At 42.7% G+C, this 23,946-nt stretch overlaps 1 protein-coding gene across 10 annotated transcripts in view; it reads left to right on the top strand.

The window, feature by feature from the left end:
* The window catches only part of CIT (citron rho-interacting serine/threonine kinase), a 149,596-nt gene that overhangs the window by 64,518 nt on the left and 61,132 nt on the right, over window positions 1-23,946 (top strand). For 6 of the 10 annotated variants that reach the window (XM_081036489.1, XM_081036480.1, XM_081036483.1 and 3 more), the window contains 8 exons: window positions 7,137-7,242; window positions 8,157-8,300; window positions 9,584-9,703; window positions 13,973-14,143; window positions 14,428-14,478; window positions 15,017-15,070; window positions 18,441-18,581; window positions 20,464-20,589. In XM_081036489.1, coding sequence (XP_080892615.1) covers window positions 7,137-7,242; window positions 8,157-8,300; window positions 9,584-9,703; window positions 13,973-14,143; window positions 14,428-14,478; window positions 15,017-15,070; window positions 18,441-18,581; window positions 20,464-20,589 — 913 coding nt within the window. Of the gene's footprint in view, window positions 1-7,136; window positions 8,074-8,156; window positions 8,301-9,583; window positions 9,704-13,972; window positions 14,144-14,427; window positions 14,479-15,016; window positions 15,071-18,440; window positions 18,582-20,463; window positions 20,590-23,946 lie in introns of those variants that run through there. The other 4 variants (XM_081036481.1, XM_081036485.1, XM_081036487.1 and 1 more) reach the window with 3 other exon arrangements.

Here is a 23,946-nt window from a genome sequence, read left to right as displayed (position 1 = left end):
GGCTTGATGCTTAAGTGTGATCTTAATGATTACAGTAGTGATTAGGACACTCAACGCATATACTTGCTTTTTGGATGGAAGTATAGATTGTATACTCTTGATAGGAAGCATTCTGTTGATAGCTTTATTGAGGGTGTTTTTGGAGTTATGTGGATTATTTATAGACATTGGGAAAACTGCATTTTATCACTTTTTTACTTAAATGTTGAAGTTACATGGAAGACAATTTTTAGGTCACATCTAACATTTGAAAAAAAACCCAAAAAACCCACGTTCTTTTTGCTGCAGCAGGAATAACCAAGCCCAACCGTCCCTCTGTGTCATATGCCATTCCCTCTATCAGTACTCTTTGGGCCTCCATAATTATAAAGCAGATGTGTATAATAGGAAGAGATGTTGATTTCAGAGTAAATTTTTCTAGAAAATAGAAGCTGGGAAAAAAAAAAAAAAGGAATACCCAAACTTGGCTTCGTGCTTGAAGAGACAACACTGCTGTGTGTGGGTGGGTGGCTACATACACCCGCTGCTCAGAAGTGCCTTTTCTCTCCATGGGATAACTGGCTGCGTATCAGAGATGTGGCCAGGAGGAGTAGGCAAGCAATGTGTGGGCAGGCGGCATGTTCTTTTCTTAGCATCCTTATTGTACTGCCTCTTTTCGAGCCTGGTGCATGAACCAGCCTGGGCTTCAACAATCTGTACTGTTTCCTATTGAGTTACCACCCCTGAGCTGCCAAGCGATGGAGGAAGAGTTGTTCTTCGTGTGTGGGTTGAGCTGTTTCTGGGGTTGGCTGTGGACTGACCTGGCCTATGGATGCTCTTTGGTACCCAGCTGTCCTGGGCTCAGGCTTAGAGTTGCCCTCCCAGCATCGCACACAGCCAGTCATGGATAGAATTTTCCTTCCCTCTAGAGCTCCATTTCCCTTTTCTCTGTGACCTCACTCCTCTGAGCCTCGCCAATGCTTTCCTTGGGTTTCTTTTCTTGGGTTTGTCCAAGGCCATCCAGGCGAGACGTAGCAGAGTTGGGATTTGAACCCAATGTACAACCCCATGTACAACTGTTGGGTTGCAGAGTTCAACTTTGAACCCCCAGTTCTACTGCCCCCCTCCCCACCCTGCACCCCAATCATCATAATGTAGGAAAATGTAGAGGTCATAGGGTAAGCTATTCCTGAGTATCAGTGCCATGGGATAATAATACTAATGCGCCTTTTAAAGCACATTAGAGCTGATTGTCTGGCTAGGTCTTACTTTGGGGGAAACACGTAGTACCCACCTCATAGGATTGTTGGGGAGATTCAATGAGGTAACCCGTGAAGCACCAAGCACAGTGCCTGGTACATAGTAAGTGCTCAGGAAATGTGCATTATTATCAATGATAAAGGTACTGGCATTAATTCTCTCACCTACATTGCTGCTTCCTGAGGACAGGATTTGTAGCTTCCTTAATCGTATAGCCTCCACAGCAGGGTTTTTCAACCTTGCACAGTTGACATTTTGGGCTGGAGAATTCTTGTGAAAGGTTGTTCTGGGGATTGTAGGATGTTGAACAGCATCTCTGGCCTCAACCCACTAGATTTGATAGCATTCCCACCCCCTGCCAGGAAAATCAAAAAAGTCTCCTGCCATTGCTAAATGTACCCCGGGAGACAAAATTGTCCCTGGTTGAGAAACACTGGTTTACAGGTACCTCTCATGCGATCACAGGACTTGTATATTCATGTATGTGTGTATGTATATATATATTCATATATGTGTGTATGTATATATATTCTCTCTCTTTTTAAAAAGAATTTCTTTGTTTTTATTGGGGAGGGAGAACAGGACTTTATTGGAGAACAGTGTGTACTTCCAGGCCGTTTTTCCAAGTCAGTCTTAGTTGTGGAGGGCGCAGCTCAGCTCCAGGTCCAGTTGCCGTTACTAGTTGCAGGGGGTGCTGCCCACCATCCCTTGTGGGACTCGAGGAATTGAACTGACAACCTTGTGGTTGAGAGCCCGCACTCCAACCAACTGAGCCATCCGGGGGGCAGCTCAGCTCAAGGTGCCGTGTTCAATCTTAGTTGCAGGGGGTGGAGCCCATCATCCCTTGTGGGACTCGAGGAGTTGAACTGGCAACCTTGTGGTTGAGAGCCCACTGGCCCATGTGGGAATCGAACCGGCAGCCTTCAGAGTTAGGAGCTTGGAGCTCTAACCGCCTGAGCCACCGGGCCGGCCCCCTATATATTCTCTTTGTCTGTCTGTCTGTCTGTCATCTATCTATCTACCTATCTATCTATCTATCTATCTATCTATCTATCTATCTATCTATCTATCTAATCTATCTAATCTATCTATCTATCTATCTCATATACACAGTCACTTAGAGAAGGTGGCCAAAAAATATTTGTTGAAGTTTGAGAATTTTGAGAACAAAAGGAAATTTTTGGAAGACTCTTTAGTTAGCAGGTAGTCTCTGTCCTATTACAGGGTCAACAGAACTTGGTGATCAGATAGTTTCAATCTAATAGTACTTCTGTGTCCGTTACCCATAACTTTAGAGTTCCTATCAGTTGCAGGGCTTTTTGCAAACTTTCCTTCAAGCAACACTACCATCAGCTCTTGAAATACTACTACTCTTGATGAAATGGGGCATTTCAGGGTGATTTTCGACCGGCAGAGTTGCTACTTGAAGAGGACACGGTCCTCATAGTCTGGTGTCTCTGAGGCCAGCGTTGGATGTAACTTCCCAACCTATGATATGCATTATGATCAATTCTAGAATATTGCAATTGTCTGCAATAATTTGGTGTTGTTTTGAAAGTCAGAAGGATGGCGAATAAAATCCTAGAAAAAAATAAGTTGTGATAATATTTTAGAATATCTGTTGGGGGGATCGATGCAGTCAAGAAGAACATATTGAGAGCCTATCATTGGCCCTAGAGATTGAATTGGCCTCAGTGTCTACATGAAAAGTGAGTAGAATACAAATATGCTAAGTTGAGCCATGTTAACTATCTCTCATATATTTCTTTTGTAGAAATTCATAGAAATGGTTTATTTTAATTGACTTATTAAAATTGGGGGTGGGGAGTAGGAATAGTCCTGGTCTGAAATTCCTAGCCCACCATGATTAACTTCAAAATTGTGTTCCCACTCAAAGAGGGACCAAAAGGCACCAGTTCCAAATGGCATGGCCAGAAGGCCACCTAGCATCAAATGCTGGGGACAGTCATACTATGAGTTGTAAATGCTTAGACCCTAAGTCACAGGCACTTTCTTCTAATTAACACCATGGTTCCCCAATCCTGTCTTTACATTGGAATCACCTGGGAGCTGCCCAGGCTCCACTCCTAGTCTGTCTGTCTCTCATTTACAGACAGACTGGTTGGTTGGGGCCTGGCCATTTTTTTTTTAATGCTTTACTATTTTTTTTAGAACAGTTTTAGGTTCACAGCAAAATTGAGAGGAAGGTACAGAGATTTCCCATCTTCTCACTGCCTCCACCATCAACATCCCCCAGCAGAGTGGGACATTTGTTGCAATTGATGAACCTACATGGACACATCCTACATGGACACATCATTGTCACCCAAAGTCCCTCGTTTACATTAGGAAATCGCTCTTGGTATTGTCCATTCTGTGAGTTTGGACATTTATATAATAACATATCCATCATGATAGTATCACGTGCAATATTTTCATTGTCTGACATCAGTAGTTTTCAAAAGCTCTTCGGGTGATTATACTGTGCAGGGAAGTTCCTGAAAGCTGCGATGACCTTTCCCCCCCCTCTCCTCCAGTCTCATGCTCCAATCCCATTATTGTTTATGAGATTGTTGCTACAAGCCGGGTTTAGTCACAGAATTCTTACTATAGCTTTTTTTAGATGTGATTTTTATTTCTTTGAAAAAATTAAAAAAAGATTTCTTTAGCACCTTTATTCTGAAGAGCTCTTAATTGCCGTACTTAGAACTTCGAAACAGTGAACATTTGTCAAGCATCAAAATAGCAGAATGAGGGAGTTGCACCTTGGGTGACGAGGAGGGCTGTGGCATTGTCTCCCACAAGTGCCGGTGGGTGGGCTGCACGTCCCCTCCATTCTGGGCTCATTAATGAGTGACCTAGAAACTTTTTTTTTTTTTTTTTGGCAAATAAACAATCAGCTTTGTCTCCACAGCAGCACACTTTAAACATTCACACCGCTGGAGCCCGTCTTCCATGTATCATAAAGTTTTGGGCACATGATCACGCATCCATGTAACTATTCTTCTAAAGGTTGCCAGTTTTGTGCTTGGGCACAAAGAGCTGTGGCCTGTGTTTGTCACCTCTGACTCATGTCACTGCGTGTGACTTAGTGACATGTGGGTGACTCTGGATTACTGAAGGACCAGGGAGCCCATCTATGTCGCTCATCCCTTCTTCCTTGGATGGTTTGGGTCTTTTTCTCTAGCTCACCCCCCCAGAGTGAAGTCAGGAATAAAGGAAATAGCAAAGGCCATACCAAGCAACCCACTTCATTTCAGATTAAAAAAAAAAAAGTGTGTGTGTGTGTGTTTGGCTGGATTTAGGTAGAAAACAGGCTAGTGAGAGGTGTAGAAATTGGTTAAAATTTCTGGCCAAAATTTAGATTTTAAAAAGGATTTATTTCTGGATTTCAGTCCCTGCTGCCCATTTCTATGAATAATCAACATTTGTTTTAACATGAATAATGACACAGAGGGAATTTAGCCCCCTGAGTCTGACTATTTCAAGCAACTGAGGCCTGCGAGGCCTGTGCTATTTGCATAGGGGGTGGTGATCAAAAGGACAGTGGGAATAGTAATACGTTGACATTTATGGAGCCCTCATGATGAGCCAGGCACTCTGCTAAGGGCTTTACACAGGGCATCTCATTTAATCCTCGCGAGAACTCTTTGACTTAGGTTGATATTACCCCCATTTCACAGATGAGGAAACCGAAGCTCAGAGAGGTCATGTAGTTAAGAGTGGAACAGTCAGATTTTGGACAGAGCAGCCCGATTGGGTGTCGACTCACTTGGCTGCCCTGTGAGTGTGTATGTAGGGAGCTGTCCCTGGGGTGTACAGTGAGCCAGCACCATCACACCAGCCCTGGCACTGGGCCGGGAGCCGTGGGGACAGAGGTGTTCTGGGTGAGTGCTGCAGGAAACTTACCTCTTTTACGCAGGGACATGGTTTGGGGCAGCAGGAAGCAGAACTTTCACCTGCTGGTAAGATGTGGATGCTCATTGACAACCAGCTCCTGAAACCGCATTGCCAAGGCAACAAAGATGGGGTTGTGGGGCAGCAGTGGGCTCTGCCACACGTCCCTCCCTGTGTAAGAACCTTCGCTGGCTGTCGCTCCAGTCCTGCCCTTCACCAATCCCAGTGTTTGTGCCCAGGGAGCCAACCACTAGGGGCAGCTGCCCTGGATGAGAACTGTCATCTCCACCCATAATTAATTGCTTCTAGAGATGAGGTAGAGTGTGTGAATTATATACATGTGTGTGGATCAGTTTTGTGTGTGTATGTGTGTGTGGAGAGAGCGTCCTTCTAGCCCACTCTTACAAGGTCACCCTACATCATTTTTGTGATATTTTCCTGAGGGTTCTATCAGGTGCCTCAAGTCAGTCTCCCTACCCCAGCTCTCTTATGACACCAACAGAAACCATTTAGTAACTGGCAAGTTACTTAACCTCACTGGGCCTCGATCTCCTCATCTATAAAATGAGGATAATAAATTGTATCTGCCTCATAGAGTAGTTGTGGGGAATAAAGACTTAAAACATGTCTAGAGTTAGAACAGAACCAGGCATGTCATCAGTGCTTAATAAGTGTCTGCATTTTCTACAGCTGCTATAACAATCACCACAAATTTAGTGGCTTCAAACCACACAGATTTATTACCTTAGCGTTCTGGAGGTTGGAAGTCTGAGATGGGTTTTCTTGGGCTGAAATCAAGGTGCCGACAAGGCTGCATGCTCTGGAACCTCTAAGACAATCAGTGTCCTGCCTGTTCCAGCTTCCAGAGGCTGCCCGAATTCCTCAGTGTGGGACCCCTTCCTCCATCTGCAAAACCAGCAGTGTAGCGTCTTCCTGTCTCTGTCTCTGTCTCTCTCTGATCCTAATTCTGTCATCACATCTCCTTCCCTCTTCTGCTTCCATTTTACAAGGACCCTTTTGATTACATCAGACCCACCCAGATAATCCAGGATAACCCCTCCCTCCCATCTCAAAATCCTTAACTTCATCACGTCTGCAGAGTCTTTTTTGCCATGCCAGGTACCATCAGGATGTGGACATCTGGGGGGAGTGACATTATTTGGCCTACCATAAGCCTTAGCAGTGTCTATAAAATGAAACAGAACCAACTGGCTATTGGGGATTGAATAAACAATAATTTGATCCCTATAGTATTATATATAATGACTATTTATTGGCTACTGTCTGTATTAGCTTTGGACTATGGCATGTATTATCCCTCCTCCCTAGAGCTTGTTTTCCTTCCAGAGCTTTGGGTGGCCAGCACCTTCTGATCCTTCAGGCGCCAGCTCAAATGTCACCCCCTCGGAGAAGCCCTCCCTGATTACCATTGCTTCAGGCAGACCTGTGACCCATGTCCTCTATCATCAGATCACTCTGTTTCCTTCTTTGACAGAAGTTATCACCATCTGTAACATTTTGTCTGTGTGTCTGCCTGATGCCTTCTTTCTGCCCTCTGTGGAATGTCAGTTCCAGAAGGGCAGGGACCTTGATGTCCTGTTTACTGCCATTCCAGGACCTGGGACAGTTTCTGGAACACAGTAGGTGCCCATTGCAGACCTGCTGAGTGAGTGAATGAGGCCATGTAGGCAGGATGCTGTGTGTAATGGTCCTGTGTGGTAGGTCCTGTTATGATGATTCTGCCTCATAGGTGCGGAAACTGAGACTCAGAGTCTGAATCATTGCCTCAGGTCAGTGGCGACTGAATATATACCCAGATCCGCCTGTGTGCAGAGTTCTTGCTTCCTTCCACCTCCCTGCCTCATGGCCTTGATGTCATTACTAAAAGCTCGGCCGACAGCCTCAGAACCCTGGAAGGTCCCTCATCTGTGCCGTCTTTTCTGAATGCAGCTTTTCAGGCCCACCTACCTGCCACCTTGACATTGTTTTTTTCTATCTAGGTCTGTTGTGTTGGGCCTGGACTCCCCTGCCAAGACTAGCTCCATGGAAAAGAAACTTCTCATCAAAAGCAAAGAGCTGCAAGACTCCCAGGACAAGTGTCACAAGGTATTTATTTCCGCAGCCGGCCTCTCTCCTTGCTCCAGGATCCTCCCGTCAATATATGCCAAGGGAGCCGCCCGGGGCCGCTGCTGGCACTGAGCCACCTGATTCATACAGAGCGAGCGAGGTGCTCCCTCCCTCGCTGAAGTCACGCCTCCAGCAGCTCAGAGGGACATGAATTCGGGCCTTGACGTTGCTGTAAATCCTTTAAATCTTAACCAGAGGAGGCCCTGGATTTAACACGGCCCGGCCCGCTCCTCAGCATGACCCAGCCAGATGTCTGCTTCTTCCGGCAGGTGGTGTGGGTCCTCACCTGTGGCCGGGATGCGTCCCATCTGCTTTGAGTGATGCGAAGTCTCTCTTCCTAGTCCTTTAAAACTCCTGCTTATGTAACTGCGGCCACGGTGTTGATTATGCGCTACGTCTCTTAACACTCACTGTTCCCGGCCAGGGGCAGCTTTCTGGAAGCTCCTAAAAGTCACTGCTTGCCCGGGACTCCTAAGAGTGCAGACGAATACATATCTCCTTGCCCTGTCCTGGATTTGTCCTCTAGATCTTTGCAAGGAGATGGGGGGGATCAAGATGGATTTGGGATAAAATTAAAGTGACGTCTGCAAAAACCAAACCAAACCCAAAAAGCAAACAGGTGAAAAATGATGATTGTGGCTTCCTTGCTCACTGGGTTAGAGAAGTGATCAAGTGTGAACCGAGACTTGAAAGAGAGGAGTGACTTAGCATTGGTGACAATCCTTACGAAGAACTGTGCGCTCCCAGGCGAAGAAACCATGGTATTTACATCCCAACCTTTGGCGAAATAGTGCCAGCCCAGACCACCAGGTGGTTTCGGAGGCTACTTGAGATTTGATTGCTCCCAACGAACCTCCACGGGCCTTTTTAACCTGTCGATGTGTTTATTTCAGATGGAACAGGAAATGACCCGGTTACATCGGAGAGTGTCAGAGGTGGAGGCTGTGCTTAGTCAGAAGGAGGTGGAGCTGAAGGCCTCTGAGACTCAGAGATCCCTCCTGGAGCAGGACCTTGCTACCTACATCACAGAATGCAGTGTGAGCCTCCCCCAAAGTCCCCTTCCCTTGGAGGTGGCACTTCCTGTTGTGTGTGTCTCATCCTGTATCATGACAGCTTCATGAGGCACATCACAGCCAATGGCAGAGAGTAGAGGAAGGGCGAGGACAAAAGCCAGAGCTTCTGTGATTTGCAGAGTAGTGTGAGGCCACGTGAGAGGTCCCAGAGAAGTAAGACTGGACCCTAGAAAGTTGAGATAGGCCGCTGAGATCGGAGATGGGCGTCTTCATTACAGCAAGTCACAAAGGGTCGTGACACCTCCCATCCTGACCTCTCCGGTCTACACTGTGTCCGACACGATCAGCCTCAGGAACCAAACTCGCAAATAAGTACAAGAAAATGTATTTTTAATCTGCCTGAAATCAATTTTCCTTGCCTACAACCAGCGTAGCAACAAGAAAGCTCAGCCTTTACATAAAACCCAGACCCTCTGTCATTATTTACCATATGGCTTTTTTTTTTCCTTTCTTTCCTTCACGAGAGTAGACTGTCTTCTCCATTGTCTCGTTAAATTTTTCATTCAGGTGTTTTTTTAATGTGCCCAATTAAACAGTCTTAAGAAGTTGAATCACACATTTTTCAAGTTTTTTTATTTTTTTCTCCTCACAAGAGAGAGGAAATCTATAGGACGTGGCTAATTAAGAATAACTGCTATGTTTCCATTCCAGATTTGGCTGCCTTTCAGTGGTGGGTGGAGTTATTCAGCTCTGTATTTCAGATCTATGTTTCAGTGCCACTGAAGCGTTGAGGGAAACTTATGGATGAAAGGTGTCCAGGAGACGGAAGCCAGGCGATGGAAATAGAGTGCTTGGAGTCTTAAGTGACAACTGGGCAGAGAATGAAGTCATTGCTACTTTGAAAGAGAGCTGTATATGCGATAGTCTTTGAATAACTGATACTACAGAAAAGACTTTGTAGCCATCCCCATGGTGGTTAAAACGGCTAAGGGATCTTAATTAGTTTTTAGTCCTGACCATACAAGTAAGTATCTGCTAGGAAAGGTAGATGGTGGTAGGAGACAGGTCGATGTAGTTTCAGGCTGGATCCACAAGGTCAAGGTCACAAGGTTGAGATGATGTTTCTCGAACCCAGGGGTTTTACAGGATGAAAACTGGAATCTGCAACCAACCGGAAGTAGTCAACTTTGGTCCGTCACCCGAAACCGTCTTGGTGTCTGTGAAGCAGCTTGCAGCTACCTTAATGAATCTTTTCAAGCAGAGCAGGATCCACAGGGCATCCGTATTAAAATTTTTGCTTTCCGCAGAGCTTAAAGCGAAGTTTGGAGCAAGCAAGGATGGAGGTGTCCCAGGAGGATGACAAAGCACTGCAGCTTCTCCACGATATCAGAGAGCAGAGCCGGAAGCTCCAAGAAATCAAAGAGCAGGTATGACTTCCTGCCCCGGAGCCGGGCAGCAACTCTGACTTCTGATTTCAGGAGAGGTGTGTTTGAGAGGCAGAGATGGGAAAGAGAAAGGAGGGTGGGGAGAGAGAGGTATGTAGGTAGGTCATTTGGAAACGTTAGATTCCTCATGGTTTATATAAACTGTAGAGTACTCGTTCTAGCTCCTTGGAAATCTGCACCCCATAATGGCTACTCTTTTCAATGAAAGGCATAGGTTTAGAGCAAGGGTGGGCAAACTGCAGCCTCTGGGGTGAATCTGGCCCACCACCTGTTTCCTGTGGCCACAAGGTAAGAATGGTTTTTGCATTTTTAAATGGTTGGGGGAAAAAAAAAAGAAATCAAACGAAAAACAACAATTCATGACATGTGAAAATTACATGGAAGTCAAACTTTAATGTCCATCAATAAAGTTTTATTGGAAGACATGCTCATTCATTCATGTATTGTCCATTGTTCTTCATGCTACAGTTGGCAGAGGTGAGTAGCTATAACAAAGACCACATGGCCTGCCAAGCTGAAATTGCCTACTGACTAGCCTTTTACAGGAGAAGTTTGCCAACCTCTGCTTTAGACCATTAAAACAACTGAAATATTTTTATAGCTTTTTAAGACATACTTGCAATTTTTGAGAGAAGCTAAGATAGTTCATCGTTTTACTTACAATAAAGAAATATTCTAGAAAAAGAGTTTGAGCAGTTAAGGCTGAGGAAGACGTAACACGGCCAATCTGAGTACAGAAAGCCATCCCCTGTGTGTTTAGAAAACAGCATTGAGACCTTTAAAAAGCCCACTCTTTCTTTTTTCCCCTTTCTAAAAGGGTTTTCTTTCTAGATGGTTCGTTTTTATTTCTCTGCATTGTTTCCTTTTTAGCATGGATTTTCTGTCCTTTGAAGAAACTGTAAATAGAAGCTTTAATGAAGAAATGACAGTGAGCAATTGGAGGGCTGAATGATCAGCTGCCAGGCAACTCTCATTCACTTCAGAAAATCTAATGTAAACAGTCATGAACATTTTTGTCTCCGGGTGGTACAAACTTAGCCATCTGGGTGGTGCTAAAAGTAACATAAGAAACTCTTGCAAATAATTTGATCCGTTAACTGTTCTTTAAAGACAGAATTAATTGTTTTGGGAGTTTTGTTGGCATAATCTGTTTAAGACCCTAATATTTTAAAATGATTGGTTAATATCTTCTTGCTTGATAAAAATGTTAACAGTAAATATGCAGAGGAAACGTAGCAATCTGGTTATCAGGTTTCTGGACAATCCTAATCTTAGAGATTTTGAAGCCCACGCGTAGTTTGAAACATCTGCTTTGACAGTTGACTCACTGCTCCTTTCAACACAGTTTTTTATCCTAAAAGTTTCAAGAGGTGGGCTCGTTTTCTCCCATTAGCTCAATGTGTTTGGAATTTTGCTTTTTGTGACATCCTGGGGAAATGAAAGCTGTGTTTGGCCACCAGAGGGAGCAGCTCGTATCCATGAATTCTATAGATTATCAGGACATTTTGAAAGGTGGTTGAGTTCAAAGAAATGTCTTTTATGATTCATATCACAGTTGGCATGTGTGTGGAGTTTTAGATTTAATGACTGTTAAAAGTTCCATTTGGCGGGGGTGGGGTGGTGGAAAACAATTCTCGGTTTCAGATGTTATTTCTCATAGGAGGAAGGATTTATTAGGACTTTTGGTAAGTTTTGTGAGAGCAAGATGTTTGCAGTCCAGGAAAAAGCATTTCGTGCTTTCGGCAAACTCCTAGCATTTGGCTTGCAGCAGGCCAATTCCTGCCTGATTTGGCATTTTGGCCCCACGCTGGATCTCAACAGCTAATGACTATATAGCTATGTATTTTTTAATGTTTTGCTTCTGTTTAGTCACCCCTTATTGAGTATTTGGACTTGGTTCAAAAGAAAACACCTAAGAGTCTCATGTGACAGTTTGAGTCATGCACCATTACTAGCAGTTGCTGGGGTTCCCTTGCTACTCTCCTGAGGAAGGGAGATAGAAGTTCAGGTAGCACAGAAGGCATTCGTGTTTCAGGATTTCTGATTGAATAGGGCCATGCCTGCCCCTTCCACGAACTTCTGAAGCTCCATTCAGAACACTTACCTTGGGCCTCTGAAGTCATTCATGGGCCCTTATTCTGACCCCGCTCATCTCTGACCCACTATTCAGTCTGTGTGGAGATATGACAGCTCTCTCTCAGCTGTCCTTCGGAACCGACCTGTTGATGGCTCAGATTTTTCCTGAAGCAGGGATTTGATTAGCCGTTACATTTATAAGAGTGCCTTGAAGTATCCAGCAAAATAACAGCGGCTCAACAAATGAGGCAGAATTCCTTTGGAGGCCTGTGGCAGGCTAGATGCTTCAAGAACTTAGAGAGCTGACAGAACTGTTGCCTGATTCTTGCCTTCCTCCCCCCTGGGTGCTGACAGCTGAGGAAAGAGATGTTGGGGGAATGAACAGCCGCTCTGCCCTTGCTCTTGACAAAACAAGAAAATTACATTCCCTTCTTGCTGACGTAAGTTCAAGAAAGAAAAGGGAGTTTGAGGATAAAAGATGTCCAAGATTTTCTCCCAGCTCTGCTTCCTCCAGTTTGGTGTTTTGTGGCTGTGGGTATGGCGGATGGCACTTTTAGAAGAAAAAAATTGAGCTTTTAGGTCAACGAGACTGTTTTCATAGATAATATTGTTTTTGTCTTTATATGAAACAGTCATATAAATGGACCCATTAAATGGAGGAAGGGGTCCAGGAAGGCACAGTACCCAAAGCCACAAAACTCATAATGCGACCCTGGCCAAGGGGTCTAGAAAAACCACAAGTAAAAGATGTATTGTTTCACATAATTGGCTCACGTTCCACTCTGTTTTCAGATCATTGTGAACAGGTTACAAAGACCTTTTGCTTATATAACCCCGTATCACCCATTTACTATGTACCACCCCGAACACCTGGTGTCCCATCACTTCTAGGATGGACCTTCAATAACAGTATATTTTTGGGTGGAGTGAAATGAGACCGTGCTTCCTTCTGGGCTCATGTTTTTCCTGTCCCCTCTACCAGTGATATAGAGAGAGGTGTGCTTGCATGAAAACGACCCCATTTTCATAAGAACACCTCCCCCTTTGTGTGCTCCAGGGGGGATTGCCTGTTACAATAGGATGAAAGATTTACTTTATACCCTGTGATTAAAGAAACCATATCCTTGCTCAACTGATACCTCTTCAATTATTTCATGGGTCAATGATTCTTAGAGATAGTCACTGTATATTATGAATGTCAAAGACAGTCTTGATTCAATTCCTTGTTCTTTTCATTTTGTACACCCCCCCCCCACAAGGCACCTGGGATTGCATAAATGCTCATTCATAATCCTTATATGTATAAACTTTGATTTTGCTAACAAAGAATATTTTCCCATTTTGGCCCAAAGTGTTCAAAACCATTGCCCATTTCTTCTGGTACATCCAATTTTGTAAAACCTCAATTCAGATGTTCTGTTTTGATTTTCGAAATGCATTTTGGAAAAGGTCAGGCTGTTTGGATCACTTTAAAAGGTTTGCTTGAGGGAACAAGATAATGTTTTCTTTGTAATTTTTTTCACAAGTTGTTTTGATCAGAGCCAGAGTTTTGTGACTTTTCCAAGTTTCAGGGTGACTTGCATTTCAAGAGCAATGTTAAGTTCATCATTCAGTTTTGGGGCCAGAGAAATTAATGGTGAGAAACTGACATGATGAGTTTCACCTTCCAAGATTCTTTCCACTGAGCTTTCCAATTACCCCCTTGTGCCGCCTGAAAGGTTAATTTTTAAACTAGTGCCATATCTAATTGTTAGGAGCACATGACTTCTAAAGGACAAATCTATACAAACGATTACCCTTGGAGGAAAGCTGCACATAAGCAGTTTATCCTGGTTGCTTAGAGAACATCCCTTCCAGCTTTTCTGTGTTAATGCCTAAAAGTTCTGTGCTCATTTGTGGTATTATTTGCTCAAAGCATCTTATTATAGGCACGTGTTCCAAATGGTGTTACTAGTGATACATGTCCCACATTAAAACAGTTGAAAGCTTTAATACCCTTTTCTCCCACACTTCTCCCTTTTGCCCATCTGTCTGCTCACCTTTTCTCTAGGTCTGCGCTCAGCCAATCTCTCTCTTCCATTTTCGTCTTCCCTCTGCGGTCCAAGTTCTTCCACCTCCCCTGCCCGTCTTGCAGGAGTTCTAAAGCTCCCCTTCCTTCCATTGCCTGCTCTTTAGGAATACCAGGCTCAAGTGGAAGAAATGAGGTTGATGATGAATCAGTTGGAAGAAGACCTGGTTTCAGCAAGAAGGCGGAGTGATCTCTACGAATCCGAGCTCAGAGAGTCTCGGCTCGCCGCCGAAGAGTTCAAGCGGAAAGCGACAGAATGTCAGCATAAACTGATGAAGGTAGCCGGCCACCGCCAGGAGGGTGTGTTGCGGGTAGAATCATGGATGATCTTCTCAAGAATAGAGGGAAATACTAGCCGAATGAGTATACGTTTGGGGAATAATGGGGTTCCCCGGAGAAAGCTCCTGGTCTTTATTTAGAGAAGATAACCTATTTATTAACATCGTGAGCATCGTCATTGTTATTTTGGCTCCAGAGACCAAGGAACTACAGCAGGTAGTGTTATCTCTAAGACTTTTATGTTCTTGAGACTGCCCATCATGTTGTATCTTCTCCATTATAGGCTAAAGATCAAGGGAAGCCTGAAGTGGGAGAATATTCCAAGTTGGAGAAGGTACTTTCCATTTCAGTCTTGCTGTTTTGGGTAGATAATCTTTTAAATGTTACTATCCGTGGCCAGTCATTGGTAAGAATATGCTGGCCATGAACAGAGAACGTTCTCCCAGGTTTATTCTGATGGTCAGTCTCTGGGTGACCCCTTGTAACTTCAGCTGTAGTTCTGAAAGGGATAGAAGACACCTCATTTTTTCGTCATGCCTGCTCACAGTAACAAATAAACCCAGACTCTTAGTAAAATACGTGGGAAAATTCTCCTTGTTTTAAGGCCCTGGGCGAGTTTGGTTCTGTTTTTGCCATTTGTATGTTGCTGGCTCTAGAGAAATAGTCAATGTGGAGACAGCCAATGGGACATTTGCAATGGGACACTCAAAGTCTCTTCTGATAGGCCACTGTTTTTCCTCTCCATTAGTAGGTACTGGAAAACAAACCAAAAAGACCCCACAGAAACCTCAAGAAAATAGGACTGCAATAAATGTAGCAAGATCTTAATACCGATTTGCCTTTTGCTTTGTTTCCTGGGATTTTAATTATAGATTAATGCTGAGCAGCAGCTCAAAATTCAGGAGCTCCAAGAGAAGCTGGAAAAGGTAAGCCCGAGGTGACTTTTGGGGAACTTAACCTCCCATTTTCAGAGCCTTTACTTGGCGTTGTCCTGGAGCATGAAAGATGAAACAGAATTAGTCACCTAGCACTGAGGAAAATTAAGGGGGAGTGAGCTGTTACCTGAAAATATGAGAGTTTTGAGTATACTTTTTCCTTTTGAGATGTGTCAGCAGTGTTTATTTTAAAAAACCAAGCTGTGTGAGACTTGCAAGTAAAAGTTGTAATTATACTGTGACAGAAGCCAAGAAACTGGCTTCTCTCCCTTCATGGGGCCAGGCTCCCGATTTTGCACACTTGCAAGGGACGTGTGTGTTGTTCTCGACCCGGAGTGCTTTCAATCAGAAACTCTGTGGGCAGCATTGTTGTGCGCTGGAAGGTGGGAAGAACCGAGGCGTCATCTTGTAGTTGGGGTAGGGGGCGCGTTTAGCTTACGGCCTCCTGCAAGATTTGTGCTAGTTGAACGTAGGAAATGCTAATTCAGGGCCGGAATAAATGTAGTTCTCAAACATGCCTTGTGAATGTTTGTGAATGTATTTACTGGCTCAGTTTAATAGAATCCCCCCCCCTTTTTTAAATTGTGGTAAAAGACACATAACATTAAATTTATCATCGGAACCATTTTAAGAGTACAGTTAAGTCGTGTTAAGTATAGTCACATTGCGGTGCAATGGATCGCTAGAACTTTTTCATCTTGCAAAGCGATCTCTATGCCCGCTAAACACTAATTCCCCTTTTCCTCCCCGAAGCCCTGGTAACCACCTGTCTTCTGTTTCAATGGTTTTGACTGCTTTAGAAACTTCACATGAGTAGAATCACATAGTATTTGCCCTTTTGTGACTGGCTTATTTCCCATAGCATCATGTCCTTGAATTTCACCCGTGTTGTAGCATGTGACAGGATCTCCACATCCTTGTTCAAGGCTGCATAATATTCCATCGCCTGTCTGTACCACATTTGCTTTATCCATTCATTTCTCCCTCTCTTACCTATTCTTTTTTTTAAAATTAGTTTCAGTTGTACAAAATAATGCAATAGTTAGACATTTCACGCCTCACAAAGTGGTAACGCCCCCTTCCTCAATCTATTGCCCCTCTGACATCATATATCTCTATTACAATTCCATTGACTCTATTCCCTATGCTGTAGTCCATATCCCATGACTATATATATATTAAATCATAGTTGACATACAACATTATTCAGCTTCAGCTTCAGGTGTACAGTGCAGTGGTCAAGCATCTACACCGCCATGAAGTGGTCTCCCTAAGAAGACATGTGCCCGTCTGACACCCTACAAAATCTTTACAACATTACTGATTATATTCCCCAAACTGTCTTTCATATCCCCGTGGCAATATTGTAGTTACCAATTTATGCTGTCTAATCTCTTCCCCTTTTCCCTCATGTCCACTCCCCTCCCTTTTAGCAACCATCAGTTTTTCCTCTATATCTCGGAGACTATTTCTGTTTACTTTGCTCATTTATTCAGTTCTTTGGATTCTACATATAAGTGAGATCATATGGTATTTGTCTTTCTCCAACTGACTTACAGATGTATCATTGACAAATATCTTCTCCCATTTTGGTCTTTTTTTTTATTGATGGTTTCCTTTACTGTGAAAAAACTTTTAAGTTTTGATGTAATCCCATGTTTAATTTTTCTTTCATTTCCCTTGCCCAAGGGTATATATCAGTAAAAATATTACTAGGGGTAATGTCTGCGAATTTACTCCCTATATTTTCTTCTAGGAGTTTTATGGTTTCAGGTCTTACATTTAAATCTTTAATCCATTTTGAATTTGTTCTCCTATATGGCATAAAAGGTGGTCCAGTTTCATTTTTTTGCGTGTGTCAGTCCAGTTTTCCCAGCACCATTTATTAAATAGACTGTCTTTACCCCAATGTAAATTCTTGCTTCCATTGTCATAGATTAAATGACCATATATGAATGGATTAATTTCTGGGCTCTCTATTCTGTTTCATTGATCTATGTGTCTGTTTTTATGCCAGTACCATACTGTTTTGATTACTATAGCCTTGTAGTATGATTTGATGTTGGATAGCGTGATACCTCCCACTTTGTTCTTATTTCTCAAGATTTCTCTGGCTATTTGGGGTCTTTATGGTTCCAATTAGTCTATAATTTTAGGATTATATGTTCTATTTCTGAGAAAAATTTCATTGGTAGTTTGATAGGAATTGTGTTGAATCTATATATATATTGCCTTAGCCCTCTTATCTACTGAGCTCACTCATGAAAGCCTCTATTGCCCTCTTTCAGCTAGAAGCTTGTGAAGTTTTCATCTAGAACTGTGCTCTTCCATAGAAGTGTGATGTAAGCCACAAATGTCGGCCACAGATGGAATTAAAAATTTTCTAGTAGGCACATTAGAAAAAGCAGAAAAGAAAGAAGTGAATGATATAGTTTATTTATATAGTTTATTTATTGAATGATATAGTTTATTTAATCCAGTATCTCCAAAATATCCTGGTAGCATGTATCAATATTAAAACATTTACACTATTTCAGTTTTTAAATGAATTAAATAAAATTAAAAACGTATTTCCTAGTCACACCAGCCACGTTCAAGTACTCAAGAGCCACCTGTGGCTATTGGCTCCCATATTGGACAGTGCTGGTCTTGAAATTGGAGTTTTCTTGCAGTTTCCACTTTAAAATTTTAAGTTTCTACTTTTTAAAAATCTTAATTTAAAGCAAGTAAGTATGAGGTTGTCAGTCTCGTAAACTCAGATCTTTACTATGTTGCTGTAAGAGTTGCAGTATAGTTAAGACCCAAAAAACATTAATTTCAAAAGGTCTAGCTGTTGTTCAAACACAGATTTGCAAATTACCATGAAACTGTGGTTGTTGTGCCCTTTGCAAAGGTATTTGAAAAAAAAAGTTTAAATTATAGTTTTTGTCTTGTTTTCTTATAAATGTAGTACAAATTCCCCATAGGAAAATTAGCAAGTGAGATAATTAAGTAAGGAGAAAATTAATGCTCCGAGGTAAATACATTAATACCTGGGTAGATAAATCCTTCTAGACTTTTGTGTTTGCATTTATAATATTGCATTAAATCTAAGATGCTGATGATTGTCAGACACATCATCATCTGTACCCCAAGAAGAGAAAAACACTGTCAATGTTAATTGTAGGATGCATTCCAAATTCAACAATGTTAAAAAATACACTTATAAGTACACCTTAGAATAGATGAAAGACAGCATAAAATGAATGTTTATATGTTTTGAAAAATGGATATACTGTGTATGCTCAGTGTTCCCTGATCTTTTCCATTTAGAAGATTGAATAAATTGGCCATCCATGCCCCGTCCCTTCTTTCCTGGTAGGCTGTAAAAGCTAGCACAGAGGCCACTGAGCTGCTGCAGAATATCCGCCAGGCAAAGGAGCGAGCTGAACGTGAGCTGGAGAAGCTGCAGAACCGTGAGGATTCTTCTGAAGGCATAAAAAAGAAGCTTGTTGAAGCCGAGGTGAGTAGGAGACTTCCAGCCAGTGGTGGCCTGACCTTGGTCCCAGCATGGCCCATGGCCACGGGTGAGCGACTGTGACTGGCCTTTGGCTGTGCCAAGAGAGAGGAAATACACAACCATGTCTATGTTTGACCAAACTGCTTTTCCCTTCTGCAAATTATCTTTGAAGCTTGAGAGGCTTGGAAATGTTTTCCCCAAAGGGGAAGAAAGGTTTGTCACAGCGGCTTCAAGTAGAAAGATGTTTTGATCAAAGCTTTCCCTTTCTGTTTGTTTTCCTCTGATTTGCCCACTAGTTGGGAGGGTTCATGTTTATACAGATAAACTGTAATGCCATCCCTGAGTTTTTCCTTTTCTTCCCTCTGTACCCTTGTTTTTTCTTGCCTTTCCGCCACAGTGTTAATAAATGTATTCATTTTCAAGGCTTCAGCTATGACCTGTGTGTCAATGGCTTCCCAGATCTATATTTTTGGGCCTCTTTTCTCCCTCAGATTCTTTGTTGTTGTTGTTGTTGAAATCGTTCATATAATTATACAGGAAATACACAAATGCCTTCTCATTTGTCAAAAAGTAAAACAGTACTGAAGAATATAGAATAAAAAGTGACTCTTCCCTTTTTCTTCCCTCCACCTCCCCTAGTGCCTTGGATGGGTCTCCAAAACGGACATGCCATAGTTGATTTAACCCTCCCCCTGTGACTGGGCCTTCCACTTTTCCCTATCACAGTGCTGGCATGAACCGGTTTGCACACGTCTCTTTGGGGCGGTCCTCACCCCTGTTCTAGGCAATATTTCCCACTGCTCCCCTGATATCTCAACTGGGTGTCTGAACAGTGCATCAAACCTGGAAGGAGCTTGGGATCTTCCCCCACGAGCCCAGTTGCCTCCTTAGGGTCACCATCATTCATCTAGCCACCCCCGGCTTGGAACCTTGGCATCATCTCCTTTTCCTTGGAGCCTGCCATGCAGTGCATCACTCAGCCACACATCTGCCCTGTTCATCCCCTGCGTGCCATGTCTGGACGCCTCCTTATAGACCAGGCCCTCTTTCTCTTAGCTGAGCAAATAGAGTGATTGTTTGCCCTTCTGCTTCCCGTCTCTCCTTGCTCCCAGCTAGCTCATGCGATGTAAGACTCGTGGACCTCAGACAGAAGGCTCATCAGTAACCCCTACCCCATCCCAAACCTTTCAGGGCCTCCATATATCTTAGGCGCACCCCTGAGCCTGGTACATGAAACTCGCAACTATTTGACCCACAAATGCTCCCCTTTCACCTTTTCTCCTGTTTCTCCCTGTCACTCATCTTAAGCTGTAGCCACTCTAGGCTTCAGCTGGGGCCTAAACCGGCTCTCGACCACCTTCATGTTTCTGCCAAAGTGCCTGCCTTTCTCTGAAAGGCCTTCACCTCTCCTCTTCTGCCCTCTCCATATCCCGGCCCTCTCCAAAGCTCATGTCTCTATGACCTCCCCTCACCTATTGGGTGAAAAGTCCTCTTTCCTGCCTAGGCCCTCCCACAGCCGTCTGTATCTATTTGCTTTATGGCTCTTCCCTCTCTTAACCTATATTGTTTATCTGTGTTTGTCTTATCTTTTCCAAGCGCAGGAATTATGTCAGCTTCCTCTCTGTACTTTCTGTGATGCCCAGTGTGGTACCTTTGCAGATAGTAGGTGCTTGGTAAATATTTGAATGAATGAATGCACTCTTGTAACCTACACAACTGAGTACTTGAATTTTAGACTCTTATTTTCTTTGCTGTTGCTGCGGGTGCCTGAGACTTCTCTTCCCGCGTCGAGTGTATGCTTCTTGAGGGCTCTCTCCCTTGGTGCAGGCATTATGCCTGTAGCGGTTACTCCATTAAAAATCTCTGATTGATTCACGATCTACAGGAACGCCGCCATTCTCTGGAGAACAAGGTAAAGAGGCTAGAGACCATGGAGCGTAGAGAAAACAGACTGAAGGATGACATCCAGACAAAATCCCAACAGATCCAGCAGATGGCTGATAAAATTCTGGTGAGCAGGAACGGAAGTTGAAAAGTTAAAAGATAACAGGTTAGAGGTTGCAGAGGGAAGGGGGTAAAAAGAAGCATTAAACACTGTCAGAGGGGAGGTACCGCCGAGTAGGTGAATTAAGAGAAGTGGTTTCAGCGTACGCCACATCAGAGAATAGTATGAGTAACCAAATGTTGGACATTTCAGCACTGGTAATAGATCCACAAATATTATTTTTGGCTCTGTTTGCTACTGCCTGACATTTTAAAATATGAATGTGCATACTCTGTCATTTCCGATAGATTTTTACAGGAGCATTTCCTTACTCTTCTATCAGCAGAATTTTGTATGGCCATTAACTTTGCAATGCCAATTTAAAAAGCAGTTGGGGTTTTGGTCTTTAAGACCAAAACCCAGATTCCTGCTTTTGGAGAAGAAAGAAATTAGTCATGCAGAATTGTTTTTCTCAGAGTAGTATTTGTCACAGATCCATGTTCACCCACTCACTCTCTTTGCTACAGCTGGTTGTTATTATTGTTTTTTCAATTTCCTTAGAGGTAGCAGGTCTTTTTTTTTTAGGTCTGTAACCATCGTGGTTCTGTTTTTGGCTCTGAAGACCAAAGTAACGTAATCAAGGAAGGCTTGGGCAGTGTTTGCTGATGTGTTACAGTTTTGCCCCTGCCAGGGTGGAAGGCAGGTGAACCTTTGAAGGACTCTCCTCAAAGTCAGTCCCAAAGCCAGAAATTTGATGCCACTTAGTGATGACTCGGAATCTGTTCCTAGCTCCCTCCTCCCCCGCCCCAGGAGACTCTGGAGTAGTCGGCTGTTCCTCTCCACCATAAGAAGGCGAGGTGGTGAGCAGGTCCCTTCATCTCTTTCTCTTTCTCTCTCTGCGTCACTTCTGGGAAATGAATCACCAGCAACTGCATGAACTCAAGAATGGCCAACTTACAGGCCTTTAGTTAGTACACACACACACACACACACACACACACACACACACACACAAAATCCTTCAAAACTTCACATTTCTGTGTTTGTGTATTTCCGTGAGACTATGGATGCTCTTGAGCAATCAGGTGAGAGAGAAATTGGTTAGATTGTTTTGCTTTGACACACAGTCTTCGTATATACATGTATGCACAAAGGCAAGTGTGACTGTTAGTCTACCCTTATTGTTCTCTTGTTCCGTCATCAGAGTTTCTCTTGGTAGTTGTCAAGTGTGTGAATTTTATCGTGAGTGAAATAGGATCCCACCGAGATACCACCGCTGTCCCTTGGTGCAACAAAGTGGTTCAGTCTCTTGTGGTTGCAAAGTGTTTCTCTGTTTACTGGTGATGTGTTCATTCATTCATTCAACAAATATTTAATGAGCTTCTACTATACGCCAGGGACTGTTATAGAAGCTGGAAATACGGCCGTGAAAAACAGTGCTTGTGTAACAGGACTGAAGAGTTTCATCCAATACATATAGAAAAGTTAATGTTCAAAAAAATGACAACAACAACAAAAAATGCCAAATCACCAAGAGGTCAGATCTTAGAATATCTGCTCTTCCAAAGATTCGCTTGTAATTAAAATGTAGGCATATAGAGTTCTGCATTCTTTGATTATATGTTGTAAACCTCCCCATTTATCCATAGACCGATAGACCAGATATTTGGTCTCAGCACTGTCAGTCTCAGATATCTGAGTTTTCAACCTGTTTTTCGATTCTGATTTCCATTCCTGTGCTATCTAATGAGGACTGAAACTAAGAAAAGATGGTTATCAAGTGATTTCTAACATAAAGAAAAAGTAAGCAGATTTCTTTGTCCTAATGTATCTTGCCACCTGCCCGAGAACCTTTGTGGTTGTTCCTTCGTTTATTGGAAGGTGCCTTTTGCTCCAGAACAGTGCGTAGGCTGCAGAGTATCTAGGACATGGGCAAAGGGTGGTCCTTAACACTGTTATGTAATGATGATACTTCGAATCGGATCCCAAAATGTCATTCGCTTTAACATATTTGCTATTCTGGTAAGAACTTTCGAAACAGATCATTGGGGTTCTCATTATAGCAAAGTCTTTTGCTTTCATAAAAGAAGTCATCACAGGAGATCCGTTAGTACACATAAAGCTCTTTAAGTATGGTTTTATGAATTAAAATCCTGTTTACATTCAACTTTTCAAGATCACATCTGTTAGATTGCAACAGAGCGTGTGCACCTGGTCTTAAAATCAACACTTTATTGGCCCCCAAAGCAAAGTCAATGCTTACAGACGTTAGAATTTCAAAACTTTAATCAGTAACATTTTATGTGCATGTGAATTTGAAAGTATTTTCTTCCCATTTTATGGGCATAGCCTGTATAATTTCCTCATTCTTCAAAATTCTCATAATCACTTCCATTTCAAAGAAAACTTTCATAATACTGTGAAGAGATGAAAACTTGGAGTAATATCTTTTGATATTAGTAATTAACTAATGGGTCCAGATTCATAAGAATTAATGTAGAAGCAGATGTGATAATCTGCATTTAGAGAATGTTCCCGTGAATTGAAGGCTGCCTTTTATAGATCAGCTTATAATACATTGGCAAATGAATTGGTATCATTTTCAAATGAATTATAATTCAAATGAATTATAAAATCAGAATACTTAATAAAAGAATAAAGAGAACATTAAATTTGAGCTATTTATATTACTCCAAATTCTCTTCCCATCTTTCATGTGTATGCATACATATTTACCTTGTTATCCGTGTATTTTATGTTCTGCTTTGTCCCTATTAACATTGTATCATATAAACATTATATCCTATGAATGTCTCCATTCACATATGCCACATAACAGTTAAAATAATCATTCAAAATGTAAAGTGTTTGAATTGTAACATTAGTTTTCCTTCTTAGCTAAGGTTCTTGAGCAGTCCTTTTGTTAATGGGAAAAAAGATATTTTGTGTATCATCATACTAAATTAGCTTTACATTTAAAAGAAATGACAATTACTTTTCTGATGGAAGGCTGTCATAGCAGTGAAAATGGCCTGAGGTTCAAGAGAGTGGTCAGGGGCTTTGTGTGGAACTAAATGTTCGAATGTTGCCTTGTTACTCGTGTTTCTCTGTGCAGAGGTGAAGAGCTGCCTTGCTCTGACCTGTCACACTGATAGGTTTCTGACCCCAGCTCACCAGCTGTGTGTATATATATGTGTGACTCCTTGGACTTGGGAAACTCAAGGCCAAGGCTTGGTAGTGGTTTCCATCCCACGAGCCTTAGGGCTAGTGATGAAGGAACAGATGCCTGTTGACTGTGGTACCTGTGCCAAAGTCATGTTTCCTGTGAAGTCTAACATACGTGGCTATGTCCTGCCCTTTGCACACCTGACCATTTGTTCTTTT

The sequence above is a fragment of the Rhinolophus hipposideros genome (assembly GCF_964194185.1).
Source record: "Rhinolophus hipposideros genome assembly, chromosome: 24".
Taxonomy (NCBI): domain Eukaryota; kingdom Metazoa; phylum Chordata; class Mammalia; order Chiroptera; family Rhinolophidae; genus Rhinolophus; species Rhinolophus hipposideros.
The sequence above is the reverse complement of the archived record's forward strand: the minus strand, read 5'-3'. Positions and strand labels throughout refer to the sequence as shown.